The 14,658-nt window shown below is 63.2% G+C and overlaps 1 protein-coding gene across 3 annotated transcripts in view; it reads left to right on the top strand.

Annotated features, from left to right (window-relative positions):
• Positions 1-9,620: 9,620 nt before the first annotated feature.
• COL5A1 (collagen type V alpha 1 chain) overlaps positions 9,621-14,658 on the top strand; it is a 148,130-nt gene continuing 143,092 nt past the window's right edge. For all 3 annotated transcript variants that reach the window (XR_010662277.1, XM_065928054.1, XM_065928053.1), the window contains exon 1: positions 9,621-10,135. Coding sequence is in view for 2 of the 3 variants with exons in the window: in XM_065928054.1 (XP_065784126.1) it covers positions 10,015-10,135 (121 nt within the window). In the remaining variant the exon portion in view is untranslated. The remainder of the gene's footprint in view (positions 10,136-14,658) is intronic.

Raw genomic sequence — 14,658 nt, 5'->3', positions numbered from 1 at the left:
CTGTCCAGATGTTCCCTGGCCGGAGGCTGCGTCACTCCAGCCCCGCCTCATCTTCCTATTGCGTCTCCTCTGTGCATCTGTTTCCAATCTTCTGCTGTCTTCCTCTTCTAAGGACACTTGATGGACTTCAGGGCGCAACCGAGAGACCTCCTTATCTCAGGGGCCTTAACTAGAGAGCATCTGCACAGACTCCTTTCCCAAATAAGGCCACAGTCCAGGTTCTGGACATCAGAGTGTGGGCGTGCCTTTGGGGGCCGCTGCCAGCATCACACGGCCAGACACACTCGGGCCCCCAAAGTCAGCTCTGCACCCGCCTCCCTTCACGGCCCTGAGGTCCGGGTGGGTCTGTGGGCACGATATCTGCTGGGGTCAGCAGGGAGCAGGCACAGTCCTGGGGGGGACGGTGGATCCTGCTCCTCCACTCGGGGACTCCTCAGCCCCGGGGTCCATTTCTAAACGCTCTGAGTCTGAAAGCTCACCTGTGAATTGGGGGTGCTCAGCGTGAGTGAGTGACGGTTAAAGAAGGGGACACAGCAGCTGGGTCAGTTCTCGTCAACATCGTCGAAAGCACCCCCCTCCCACCGGAACCCCAAGTCACTTGCAGCCTCCCAGCCACTCAGTTCAGAGACTTGAGCTCCAAGATTTGGAGGAGCAAATGAATTCTGCAGTGAACTCCACTTTGGGACACTCACTCTAAATTCTATATTCCCTTCTATTTCCTCTTATGGAAGAAAATCTTATCTGGGAGCTATTTCCATTAAAAATATTGACTTCATGGTAAAAATGAAAACGAAACTAGGACCTACTGGGAAAAACAACAGTACTGACGAGGCAGTGCTGGGCATCCGTGGGCAGCGTGCCCCCCACACAGGGCTCCACCCGCGTCTGTCAGCTCGCCCGCGGCCTTGCCCCCGCCGAGGCTCCAGCCAGAGGGGACCTTGCTCTCGGGACATGAAGAACACGCGGGTTCTCCGCCTGTTCCACCGACCCCGACCCCGGGCTCTGTGCTGACCCCGGAGCCTTCGCGGCCTCCCAGGCATGGAGGCCCCTTCTCTGTGTCCAGGTCTGCAGGGGGTAGGGTGGGGGCCCTGGGTGTAAGACCTTGGTTGCAAAAGGCTTTGCAGGTGTCAGGCAGTTGAGAATCCCGAGAGGAGGAGGCCGTTCTGGACTCTCCAGGGAGGATCCTCACGAGAGAGGGAGGTGGCGGGAGCTTCAAGAGCAGATACACGGGACGAGCCAAGTCAAGAGGGCAGCAAAACCTGGAGTGATGAGGCCACCAGCGAAGGAGCGCTGCGAGCCTGAGCTGCCGGCAGAGGCCGGGAACAGACCCCGAGGGCCTCCTGACAGAGGGCAGCGCTGCTGACCTGGACTTCAGAAGCACAGGCCCTCCCGATGCTTCGGTCACCCGGGCGGTGGGCGTTATTACAGCATCCCTGGGATACAACTGCAGGGACCAGGCTGAGGCCGGGGACCCCGGGACATCAGCAGGGAGGTTTCCAGGAATGGGTCAGCGGTGTGTGTCCTGCCTGGACTCTGTCCCACCCAGGTCCGCGTCACTGGCCTGAGAGCATAAGAAAAATGACCCCAAGGGTTTTGCCCTCAATCAGCATCCAGTTTGGAAAAGACCCTGAAGCTGGCAAAGATGGAAGGCAAAGGATGAAGGGGGCAGCCGAGGATGAGATGGTTGGGTGGCGTCACCGACTCGATGGGCATGAGTCTGAGCAAGCTCTGGGAGATAGTGAAGGACAGGGAGGCCTGGCAGGAAGTCCATGGGGTCCCAAAGAGTCGGACACGACTTAGCGACTGAACAACAGCCGCATCTAGTTTACTTTTCAGGAAGACCTGGTGCCCACAAGCATAAAAATAGACCTCCCATCCCGAACCCGGCGCTCACATGGGGCCCGCCTTCTCCTTCCAGTGCTGCAAGTGCTTCTTTGTTTACTTTTAAGGGATTAATTAATCCATTTATTCACATGGCTAAGGCACATTCCCTATAATTAGAGACAGACTTTTGTTTTCACCTTATGAATTCCTGTGTGACTTTCTTTTTAAAACTGAAATATAGTTGATTTTTTTTTCAGTTAAAACAAGAACTCATGAAGGTGATTTACCTGCTCATCTATTGTTTAAGCGGCAGAGGCGGGCCCCGGGCGCTGCTGTCCCCGGGGCAGCGTGGAGAGGGGCTCGGAGCACTCAGGCTCCAGTCCCCTTGCCCCCACCCCTGTGGCGTGCACCTGTGGCAGAGGCGGAGGAGGGCCCCCTGTGGACATGTCCCATGGCTGGGAAGTTTCAAAGAGCAGGCAGCCCTGCTCCTGCGGAGGAGAGAGCATTTGCCTCTGGTCGCTGAGCGGTGGAGGGCGCCGTGCAGGGAGCCCTGCGGGGCGGATACCAGGGAGCAGAAGGCATGGGCCTGCGGTACCCTCTCGGGGCGTGGCGCCCTCACCTGTGAAATGGGGCGGTGATCTGTGACTCCTCACCATACACAGCGGATGAAGTGCCAGAGGCCAGGTGAACGGGGACTTGGAGGCGGCCGTGGAGGGGGCCATGAGAAGGGTGTGTTGCATGGAAAACAGAGTGTGGCCCAACCCTTGCAGGTTGAGGACCCCTGCGTGGGGAACTTCACTCTCCCATAGGTGGACGGGCAGGTGCTGGGGTGTCGGGGGCCCCTTTGGGGTGATGGGCCCTGCACACACCTTCTGCAGCCAGCAGAGTCCATGACGAGGGCCCCTGATGGGTGGATCGGCTTCCTGGCTGGGCCCTGGGCTCCTGGCAAGTCTGGGTGAGTCCCAGCCCCCGCCTCCCCATTCCCACCTCCCTCCCCCTTCCAGCTTGATTTGGTTCTTGCCTCTCTGAGCAGTTCTCCACCTTGCAGTCAGGGATCTTTCCAGAAGAAGACTCTGATGTAGCCTTCTCCTCCTAAAATCCCTACCTGGCCCTTTCTCCTTGGGAGAGCCCAGACTCCCAGCGGGCCCCCGGCCCCTGTATGCTCTGTCTGCCCCAGCCCCGCGCCAGCAATGCGCCCCACGGACTTCCTCTGGGCCTGAGCTCCTGCCTTCCCTCCGCTGGCGGGACCTTCCAGGGAGGGCATCACGGAGAGGCGGCACCAGGCCCTGAGCGGCTTCTCCGGGACCCTGGGGTCTGAGCTTCCGTGCCACTTCCTTAGGGAGCCCCCACCCCAGATGTGGAGTCCTCAGACGCTGGCCCCCAGTCACCTCTGCCCAACACCTCCACTCACGGGCCGGGGCCTTATCCCCTCTGAGACTCCGACTCTGAAGGTGAGCACGTGCTCTGTGCCTGGAACAGACCCTGCCTCACCCCCAGAGGCGATCACACAGCCGTCTGTGAAGCGGCCTCTCTGGCCCATTTTCCAGATGGGAAGCTGGGGTCTGAGGCAGCGCTGCATGTCCAGGGCACTTGGCCCCGGGCTCCAGGGACACCTCTGCCTTCACCTCCCAGGGAGGGGTCCCGTTCGGGCCGGCGGGGACAGAAGTGAGATCCCAGGTTCAGCAGATGCCACCCCGGGCAGATGCCCTTTGCGCCTGAGCAATGGTGCCCTGGCCTCACTTACAGAGGGAGCTCTTTACAAGTCAACAGGGATTTTTCCAACTGACGTTCTTCTGCGCTGCAAACTCAGCCTCTGCCTATAAAACATCTCCAGGAGGGTAACCTGTCCACCCAGTCTGAGGCCGAGAGGGGTGGACCCACATCCCATTGTCTGAATAAATGCAAGCTCGCCCTCAGTGTCCAAAGCCCAGGCTGTCTGTCACCGGCTGTTTTGCCTGAAATCCCATTATTTCGTCAAGTTCACTTGGCCCTGGATAGGAACACAGTGGGCATGACATGCAAACTGCCATGCAGCGTGAAGCAGGGGCGGGCCACGCAACCGGGGCTGCCAGGCCTGACTCACCCACCCCGTGCCAGTCGGTCCAGGGTGCGTCTGCTGCCAGCACTCCTGGCATCAGGCTGCCGGTCCCTGTCCCTGCTCCCGATGGGGGCGGCTCCCTGACCGTCGAGAACCCTGCATCCTGGCCCTGGGTCGACGCTCTGCAGCCACGAAGAGCTCCAGCCTCGGGCAGACCGGCGTGCTGGGCCTGAACCATGCCAGCGCCTGAGTCCTGGCTGGTCTGTGGGCGCAGGGCTGCGAGTCGTGGTTGGGCGCTCTGGGAGGGAACAGCCCCTTCCCGCTGCTGGATTCCAAGCTGGCTGGTGGGAGAGGCCTTCACTTGTCGGAGGTGTGGAAGTTCTGGGATAGAGCAGGGGGCTTCACGGGGAAACCAGTGGAGAAAGCCTCTGGGATTCTAGGAGGAGCCTGCAGCCCTGGAGGGCAGGGTGACCGCCAGGACGGGAGCCCTGGCTCCTGGTTTCCTGTCTGGTCTTTCCCTACCCACCTGGGCTCACCCAGAAAACCCCGTGGAGCACAGGCTGGGGCCTGGACCGGCCGGGACGCTGGGCCCAGGCCCCCTGGGGGGAGATGCGGACAGAAGCACGTTTGGGGGCCCGGCTCCCCTCACGGTGCTGGCTGCACCCGCCGCGCCCACCCTTGTCACAGGTACCTCGGGGCACCTCCCTGCACCTTGGGCTTCTCCTCGGGAAGAGTGAGGTGTGTGAGTGGCGGTGGGGGGTGGTGGGGGGGAGAGGAGACAGGAGGGGAGAGGAGACTGGAGGGAGCCTCTGCGGGGCGGGCAGCTGCGTCTCAGGTCGCTGCGGTTGTCCAGTCGCCCCCTTAGCTCCTGTCCGCCCCCTGCTCCCTGGCCCGGTGTGGACGCCATCACAGCCAAGGGGCTCAGCTCCACGTGCAGAAGGAGCGAGGCCGTCTGTCAACCGGTTGGAGCAGCAGGCACGGCAAGCCGCCACTCAGGTTCCTCCCGCTGGACAGGGTCCTGTCCACCCCTGGCGCCGCCCCCCCCCCCCACCCCACTGGCCTCAGAATGCCTCTACTGTTCTGGAGAACAGACAGCCCCCACCCCCCCCAGGCTTCCTCAAAGGCCCACAGACCTTGATTGCCGAGGCGTCCTGGGTGTCTGATGCCACCCCCTTCAGGTTCACACGCTGAACCTTGACCCCGGGAACTTCGGGATGTAGCTGTGTTTGGTAAAACGGCCTTTAAAGAAGAGAGAAAGTCACCTTCATTTTTGGGTGAACTCACCTATTGTGTCCTTCTAGGAAGAGATCAGGACACGGACTGCAAGGAGGACAGATGTGGGGGGAAGAAGGCCGTCGTCCAGCTCAGGAGCTGCCTCCGGGGAACCAGTCCTGCCCACACCCTGAGCTGGACGTCCAGCCTCCGGGGTTGTGTTCAGTTGCTAAGTCGTGTCTGATCTTTGCGACCCTATGGACTTCAGTTCTGCAGGCTTCCCTGTCCTTCACTATCTCCTGGAGCTTGTTCAAACTCATGTCCATTGAGTCAGTGATGCCATCCAAGCATCTCATCCTCTGTTGTCCCCTTCTCCTGCCTTCAATCATTCCCAGCACCAGGGTCTTTTTTCAATGAGTCAGCTCTTCACATTAGGCGGCCAAAGTATTGGAGCTTCAGCTTCAGCATCAGTCCATCCAATGAATATTCAGAGTTGATCTCCTTTAGGATTGACTGGTTGGATCTCCTTGCAGTCCAAGAGACTCTCAAGAGTCTTCTCCAACACCACAGTTCAAAAGCATCAATTCTTCAGTGCTCAGCCTTCTTTACGGTCCAACTCTCACATTTGTACATCTCACAACTCACAGCCTCCAGGGTGAGAGCACATTCCTGGGGTTCAAGCCGCCCGATCTCGGGTACTTTGTTGTAGGTGCCCAAGCAAACCCGTACCCTGGGAAGCCTGCCATCCCGGGAGCAGCCCTTGGCCACTGCCTGCCTGAGTTCCCTTCTACCTCCTCCACCGGGTCAAAGAGAAGGTGGGGAAGGACACCGGTCGACCTCGGCCTTGAAGTGGTGGATTTCCCCTGGTAACTGTGGGGGCTGCCCTGAGAGTGAGAGCCACCCCGCCTGAGTCTTGCTGGTTATTGGAGGGACAGCCTGCAGCCTGGGTGGGCAAGGGGGCACCCCTGGCCTGCAGAGGCTCCAGCCTGCAGGGGGCCGTGGGCAGGGTCCAGGGCTGGAAGGTCGGCCGGCCGGGGCTCAGCACAGGCAGAGGTGGGGCTCCTGGGGCCAGCGGGATGGACAGCCTCCGTCCTTCCAGAGGGCGGGCTCACACGCCCCCCAGGTGGGAGCTCTGGGCTCCAGTCTGGCTGGGCCACCCCAGCTGCCAGTCCTAGAGCGGGTGGTCTCAGGGCCTCCAGCCTCCACGTCCTCCCGGCCCAATGGGAGGGGTTTTACTCGATTGGGCCGGTGGGGCGGTGAATGGGGTGAAGCCCTGAAGGGTCCAGCAGAAGGCTCAGAGGGGTCGGAGGGAGACCACCCGGCTGCAAGATGCAGGAGAGGGCAGGGAGGGCAGGAGGGGGCCCCGGACCCCCCCCAAGGACCCCACGGGGCTCCTCAGGCCTTCCTGGCCCGGCTTCTCATCTACAGGGCTCCCCGGAGGCCGGCGTCCTCACCCCCGCTTGCCAGGGAGGAGCGCTGAGGGCTGGAGGTCAGCACTCACCGCCCGGGGTCCGGGGCTGGCGATCCCTGCCGCTGGGCCGCAGCCGAGCCCGGGACTTCGGGGCTGGCCTGGTCCCAGGCACCAACTGCAGGACGCAGCTGGGGCCACAGGTGCCCGAGACGGGTCTGCAGCAGCCTCTCTGGGCAGCCGGAGGGAGCCTCAGGGCCGCCCCACGGCTGTGGGTGAATACGGGGGCAGCGCCAGCCCCTCGGCCTGCAGAGCGGGAGCTCCCCGGGTCCCTGCTGGGTCCCTCCTGGGAGGCAAGCTGAGCGCCCGTTCTTCCGCCTCCTCCAAAGGGCCATGAGCTCCTGCCTGGGAGAGGAGGAGGGGAAGAAGGTAGCCGCTTGTCCTGGGGGGCTTCCCCAGGAAGGGCAGGCTTTCCCAGCCCCGCGAGGACCCCGGGAGGCTGGGTGGCCCCATCGGGTGGCAGGGGAATGGGAGAGCCCACAAGCCCGCCGCGCCTAGGGCCTGCCGTGGACGCTGAAACCGTGATCCGTCGCTTAAAAAATCGGGGAGGAGAGCTTACAGCAGAAGTGAAGGGTGGGCGGCGGATCCCAGGTGCAAAGCTGCGGCACGCCTACGCTCCGCCAGGCACCCTGGGAGACACAAGGCCAGGGGTGGCCAGGGCGCTCAGACCCTGGATGCTGGGGAGTCCCTGCCGCGGTGGAGCGCCGGCAGTGGAAGCCAGCTCACAGGGAGGGACCGAGTGGGACCTGGCGGCAACCACAGGAGAGGAGGGGGGCTCACAGGTGAGCAGGCACTGCCTGAGCTGCCGGAGTCGGAGCTCCTATGTGGCGTTTCAGGCCCAGGGGAGGCGACGGGGGTGAGTGTCTCAGTCACTACAGGCGTCCTGGAGCCCAGAGGGAATAAACAGTTTCCAAAGGACTCTTCGTTTTAATCAGTTGTGGGAGGGTCGCGGGATACTGCTGGGGTCAACCATGAAGCATTGTTGCAAGGATCTGTGCAAGGTGATCCTCATTTTTTCCTGCCCGAAGGCAAATCTGGGTTCAAATTTGGGCTTGGCCGCGGATGGATGGGCTGGTACTTTGGCTGAAAGTCCCTCAGCCTCTCTGATCCTCACCTCCCTTATCTGCAGGGGGAGAACTGGCTGTGCTCTTTGCTGCTGTGTGTGACCTGGCGCAAGAGTGGCTTTGACGTGGCCAACACACGGGTCTGGCTGGTGCTCCTGCTGTCCCCGCTGGGCTCCCGGTTGTGGCCAGGCCTCACGGCCACCCTCCCACAGGGGGTGGGACAGGGTGGACGGGCAGGGAGGGATGCTCAGTTTAGGGGCTGTTCTCTGAGTTTCTGAGGGGGCTAGAAACTACCTCCCCACCCAAGTCCGGGCACTAGTGAGCCCACAAGCTTTCTCATTCCTGTGCGGTCAGCTCTCTGGGGGACACGGTGTCCCTTGACTATCAGCTCTTGAGGGGCCAGATGCCCATCCTGAGTTCCAGGTGTCGGGGGCTGGCGAGCAGCATAGAGGCACCTGCGACTCATGGAAGAGCTCTCTGCGTCGCTGGGGGAAATGGAGCCGAGTCAGCACTGTCTTCTGCAGCCAGACCACTGGCCTACGGTAGCACCAAGTCTTCAGGAGAAGCCGGCCTTCCCCTAGCGGTGTGGGGGGCATTCCAGGGGCCAGGTGGGACTGGGGGCTCAGGGAGTGTCCAGTGGAATTTCTCTCAGGAAGGTTCACCAAGGACCAGCTCCAGCTGACCGGCACACGAATTGCAGACCCACACACCTGTGCACACAACGCACACCCACCCAGATCACAGATGTGATTTACACGGGTTGTAAAACAGCAAGAAACAACTATCCACACCAGAGAGACCACTTCGCTTCACACTGTGCGCTTCATCCTTTACCCGGGCAGATGTGGGCCACGGGGGCAGCCCCTGGGACCTACCGCCCGGCTCGAGAGGCCCTAACCTCTCCCCTGCTCCCCTCCCCCACTGCTTACAGAACTGAAGGGTGTCTGGGGGAATTTCACATTCAGTCTGGAGGCCGGGGCACAGGGGTCCCAGCACTGCTTCAGCTGAACTGTCTGTTCAAATCAGAGGGCATGGCTTGGCTTCTGAAAAGCCCCCGACTCACCTTCCCTCCACTTTAAAAGCCAGCACAGTCGCTCTTCTAGGAAGGGGTTTAGGGAGGCTTCAGCAGGCTTTTGAGGGGGAGCTGGGTGCATGTTTCTGGGCTGAGTGGAACCAAGAAGGGGCTGCTGCCCACCACCGCAGCCTGGAGCCTCCAGGGAGACCTCTAGGAGGCTTAAAGCAGTGGAGGAAGAGAGGCTGTGCCCGATGTGGTCCGGGGCAGCCGGGTCCCCAGCCCTCATCCTCTGCAGCTGTCACCTCCCAAACACATCTCCTTGGCTTCCCTTTTTGGGCAGAGGGGTCTCCACGCAGGAGGAGCGAGGCCGGAGGGGTGCTGGCGAACTCTGCCTGATTAATATGCCAGATATGTGACCTCCAAGCTCCTCCCGAGGACCTCTCGGGAGTCCAGGCCTCAGCGTGGGCACGGATGCCCAGTCTGCCGAGCGGGAAGGTGGAGGGCAGGTCGTGGGTTGGGGTGGACGCGCCTGCTACAGTCTTGGGCGCCCCGATCTGGCTGGATTGGAAGTCCAGTCTCCACCCAGAAGAGGAGCTCTCAACTCCAAGTACGTGAAAAAGTTAGGCGGGGTGAGCTGCAACTTTTTTTTAACTCCAAATGCTCGAACTCGGGGCGCCTCCACACTGGTCCTGGGGCTCGGCCAGGTGTGGGCACCTGGGGCGGGAAAAGTGGGCGTTCGGGATCTGCCCCGGTGGCTCCGTCCGCGCGCGCACGCCGGCAGAGCCGGGGCGCCGCGCCCGCTCGGTCCCGCCCGCCCCGGGCCAGCCCCTTCCTCGCCGCCACTCTCCCGCCGGCCCCGCCTCCCCGCCCGCGGCGCCCAGTGGGAAGCGGGGGCCGGCCCGGTCGAGCCCAGCGGCCGCTCTGATTTGCTGCGGGCGCCGGGGAGCCCCGGCCTCCGCGGGTGCCTTCCAGGAGCGAGGGCGGGAGGGGAAGGGGGAAAAGTGCTCGGCGCCCGAGGCGAGGTCGCACTCCTCCCGAGTCCCCGCGGCCGGCGCCGGACCTCACTCGAGCGCAGCGCCCAGGGGAGCGAGTCGCGGGGCGGCGGCGACGAGGAGGAGGCCAGAAGGAGCCGGAGGGGGCGAGGAGGCCGGGGCCAGCGAGCCGAGCGGGGTCCCGGCGCCCCGCGGACCGAGGTCGAGCCCTCCCGGCCGTGGGCGAGCGCGCCAGCCGACCCTCCCGGGGGGCCACGGCCACAAAGAGAACGGGCCGGCGGCTGCTCCCATGACTCCCTAAGGTCGTGCCGGCCCCGCTGAGTCCGCCGCCCGGGCCGTGCCCCGCGCCCCGTGCGTCCCCGCGCGCCCGCCCCGCGCCCCGCGCCGCGCGCCCCTCCGGCATGGACGTCCACACCCGCTGGAAAGCGCGCAGCCCGCTCCGCCCGGGCGCCCCGCTGCTGTCCCCGCCGCCGCTGCTGCTGCTGCTGCTGCTGCTGTGGGCGCCGCCTCCGAGCCGCGCAGGTAAGGGCGCGGGGCGCCGGGGCTCGGGGCGCCGGGGGCTGCGGGGCCGGCACGGCTGTCATGCCCGGCGCCCGGCCTCTTCTGCTCCTGCACGGCTTTCCCGGCTGGGCTGTGGAATGCGCGGCCCGGGACTCCGAATGGCATTAGTTGGGGGCCCCGGAGAGGGAGACGCGCCGGCACAGCCCTCCCCCGCGCCAAATGGGCCGACCGCCGGGGCCGTCGAGGGACCCGAGGATGGGGCTCCGTGTCGGATGCGCCGGAGGGGCTGTCCACCAAGCAGGCAGACTTTTGTCCCGAAACTTCACCTTCCCTGTCCCAGGCGCGCAGCACAACTTCCTTTCCTGAAACCCGGGAAGGGTCGCCCCCTAGAGTTACAGCGGGTCAGTTCTGGCCGGGCCTCCTGGGATGGGGGGCCGCCAGGGTGGAGGGCAGGGGAAGGGAATCCCAGGAGCGGAGCCTGCCCCCCAACCCCGACTTCTCCTGGGAAGCAGGTTTTTTAGGGTTTACCGCCCAGAGACGGATTCTAGGCTCAAGGTGGGGAGGTGTTGCCGGGTCTGGGCTGCCTGGGGTTTACATGATGCACAGACGGGACTTCTGCCAGAGGTCTGCCCTTAGAAGGAGCCGTCTCCTGCGGGCGGCATCCAGCCAGCCAGCACCCACAGGGCGCCTGCCTAGATGCCTGCCGCCCCGTGCTTTCCTGACGTCGGTGGTGTCCCACGCGGCACTCCCGCGGTTGCCTGTCCCTAGAGTAGGTCTTTCAGCGTCTCAGTCCTCAGAGCTCACGGCCCTCAAAGTCTCCCAGTAGCTGATGCGATGGACTCAGAACAGGCTCGGCGAGAGGGCAGGCCGAGGGAGGGGACAGTGGCCCAGGAGACAGCTGGACCAGCCAGGGGTCCCCCCACCCCAAAAAAGCACCACTTTAGTTCCCTCACTCTGCTCTGCTTTGTAACTGGAAGACACACAGGAAGAATCACTTCCACCTCCACTTACCAATCAAGATGTTCTGTCCCTTTTTGCTGGCACGTGAGTGTTGGTGGGCCAGACAGGGTGAGCGGGAGTCAGGGCGTCCAGCTGGTCAGGGGCTGGGGAAGGCATGGGGACCTGGCCTGGCTCTGGGGCCTGGAGTCTCAGCCCTGGACTGCCACCCGCGTTCCCTGCATCCTGGGCTCAGCTCACAGGCTTTGGGTTTCTCCCAGGGTCACTGGGCACAGCAGCGGCCTCCAGGGAGGTGGTGTGGAGCAGGCCGAGGGATGTGGTCAGGGCACCTGTGTTGGGCATCCGACAGGGACAAAACCACATGACCCTGCCCTTGCTCCTCTGCTGGGCTTTCCCCCAGGAGGTCAGGTGGGAGTCCTTCAGGGGAGTCCACACCCCCACACGCCGGGGCTGGGGGGCAGGCAGAGCATGCCTTCGTCTGGGTTTGGAGTGAACTGTTAGCCGTCTCTGCCCCCCGCCTCCGCTTTCCCGTCCTGACTGAGGCGGGCACGGGGTCAGCGCCTGGGCCATGGCTGTGGACTTAGACATTTGGCTCCTGCCGAAGAGACGTTGAGAGCCTGCGAAGAAGCCACCTCCCTGGGTGGGTTTCACAGACCTCCCCTCCCAGGGTGGGACCCTTTCGGAAGGCATCCTCAGTGCGCGGGGACGGCTGTCCACTTAGGTCCAGGGCGGGGGTGGGGGCAGCGCGTCTCCTCTCCATTCTGAGATTCACCAGATGTTTTCTGAGTTCTCTCCGAACATGGCTCTTTTTCCGACCTTCTTCTTGGCCAAGTGTGTGAAGGCAGGAAAAGTCAGATTGCGTTTGGGGCCGTTTAACATTGTAACGGGCAAAGGAGAGTAAGTGAAATGAAACATGACCCCAATATTTGGAAATTGAGGTCATCTCCTCCACACACCATTGGTTGACGCCGGTCACGTGGTCGCTTTTGGCAATAATTTGGTCGGAAGAGTTGTCCAAGTTTTGTGGGACTTGACAGTCACCAAATGGTTAAATTTCCTCTGACTCAATCCAGTTGGCTGGAAAGACAGCCTTTTCCATCTTCTCCTCCCCTCCCCCCTCCTCCCCATAAAAGAACAGTCAGTGGGAGGGGTTCAGAAGCCAAGCTGGTTCCCCAAGCCTCTCTCTCCTCTGGTCCAGCTTTCTGTGGCCAGAGGGCTTGGAGCTGGGGTCACCGCCTCCCGCACTGGCCGCGGGCAGCAGTCCCCTCCCTGGGCTGGAAGCATAAAGGCCCTTCTCCCCAGTGCTGCTCCGGGGCTGTTCCTGGGGTGCCGGCCAGAGCCTGCCCCACGACCCCACCCTTCAGATATTTCTGGACTCTCACCACGGCCACGCCCTTCGCTGAGCGCTGCCCGCCTGCCCGCCCTGCCTTCTGGCTGTCTGGCCCTGTCTCCCATCCCTGCCTCCACCCCGGGTCACAGATGGGGTCTGGTGGTGCAAAGGGGTGTGGGGAACAGACCGCCCCCACGGCCTCCCGCCCCTCACTTAGCAACAGTGCGCCCCGAGGGTCGAGGATGAGTCAGGCTCCCAAGGCCCCCTGCGGCACCCTCACTGGAGCCCCGGGTTTGCCACGAGGAGCAGGGTGGGGTCCCCGGCCACGGGAGGCCCCACGCGCGGTGACGTTCGGGATGAAGCCTTGCCGGGTGACCTCCTAGGTCTGTGCCCACATCATCGTCTTGGACTCTCACCGTGGCCTCTGGGGTGTGGTGGGGCTGTGTTCTGAGAGGCCCAGGGGCGGGGGGCTGAGACTGCAGACTCTGGGTCTGTCTGCTGTCTGTGCCTGGGAGCTGAGTGGGCTTCTCCCTGGGGAGGCCTGGGGCTCACCGGGGCCGAGGGAGGGGTCCCATTTGGCCAGCCAAGTGTTTCTCTCTCTCCCTCCTCCCTCTTCTGTCTCTTCCTGCCCCCTCCCCGCTTTTTACCCCAAGGCCTTCGAAGGGCCTCGAAGCCTCCACTCCCCTTTCACCAGGCCCATCACTCAGCCGGATGAGCTACTGCCTTGGCTGGGCCTGGCTGTGGGGAAGGCAGAAGTGATGGAGAGCGCACAGGCTGGGGGGAGGCCCACCTGTGGACACTGGTCATTGCACTGTTCGTTCTCTTGGCCAAGCATTGTGGAAAACAGGGTGGAGGGTTGGCCCCTTGGGGAGCTCCAGGGCGGCTTCCTGGAGGAGGTGATGCTAACTGGACCGTTCCTTTCCGCTTCCCCTTCCTTTTGTTGCCAAGGGCCTCCTTAGCAGGTGCCCACCTTCCCCTCTGGCTGCTGTCTCATCCATCCTCCTTGCTGGCAGGACCTTCCCAGCCCCACCGCTTTGCTCTTCTCGCGGGGCTGCTCCCCTTGGCTGGAAAGTCCCTCATTAAGTCGGTTGGTGGGGCGCCCCCAGGGCTGCCTGCCCCAGGGTGCTGTGCCAACAGCAGTGGCTGCTGTGAGAAGAGGGAGGTCTCGGGAGGGACCGGAGGGCAGCTGGGCCGTCCTTAACCCTCTCTGGGCCCCGCGCCGAGACCGCCTGAGGGATGCCGCCTGCCCCTGCCTGGGGGTCCTGCCGCGTTGGGCCCTGGTGGGGGGCAGCGCTTGGCGGTCAGGTCACTGAACCCAGGGCTGCAGGGAGGGCTTCTCTGCCTCTAAGGGGTTGTCTGAGCCGGGACAGTCCCGGTGCCTCAGCTTTCTCCTCTGGGAAACGGGGGGACACGGCTTCCTTGCCCTGAGAGTAGTTGTGTAGACGGATCGGGGTGGTCCCTGGAGACAGTGAGTGGAGCGTGGGGGCACCTTTGGTAATGAGTGGAGGGTCTTACGTGGCTGCTGTTTGGGGTGGTGATTTTGTGGAAGGAAGGTGCAGTGTTGCCACAGGCCTCTCTAGCTTTAAGTATCCAGCGGGAGGCTCTGGGCCCAGTGAGACCCCGGGGGGCTCTGCCGTCCGCGAGTGGCTCGGCCTGGCCCCTCCTGCACCCTCTTCAGCCCCCCCGTGCTCCGGGGTCCGTCTCCCACGTCTGTCACCTCCTGGGATGGCAGTGAAGGTCGCCCTAGGCCACGTGTGTGGAAGGGCTTTGCAAGCCCAGCAGAGAGGGGTGCACACGTGTGTGCGTTTGTGTGTGTTGTGCATGCATGTGTATGCATATGGTGTGTTTGGATGCGTGTGTCTGGGTGTGTGAGACGAGTGTTGGTGGGCGTATACACGTACGCAGGTGTGCGTGCCCGCACCCACGCACAGGCCCCTGTGTGTTCACGGCCTGCCCAGGAGGGCCCACTGGGTCTGAGGCGCCCTTGGGCAGGCCACGTCCCTCCTCCCCGCGCCCCGTCCCTGCCGGGGAGACGGGAGGCGACCAGGCAGCCACGAGGCTGTGGGTCCGGCCCAGGACAAGCTGGTCCAGCTGGGTCTGATAATCTGAGGAGTCTTTTTTTTGCTCACAGGAGGGCGATGTTAGATTATAGCTTCTGCTTTTCCCTCTGTTCATTTCTCCCCTGTAATCGAGTCATCTGGCCAGCACTTGGCCAAATATGCCTTAAGCTTTCTGGCCTGGCTCCTGGGGATACTGA

Source organism: Muntiacus reevesi, chromosome 3, assembly GCF_963930625.1.
Source record: "Muntiacus reevesi chromosome 3, mMunRee1.1, whole genome shotgun sequence".
In the NCBI taxonomy this organism is placed as follows: Eukaryota; Metazoa; Chordata; class Mammalia; order Artiodactyla; family Cervidae; genus Muntiacus; species Muntiacus reevesi.
Note: the sequence above shows the minus strand (reverse complement) of the source record. Positions and strands in the feature narration are given on the sequence as shown.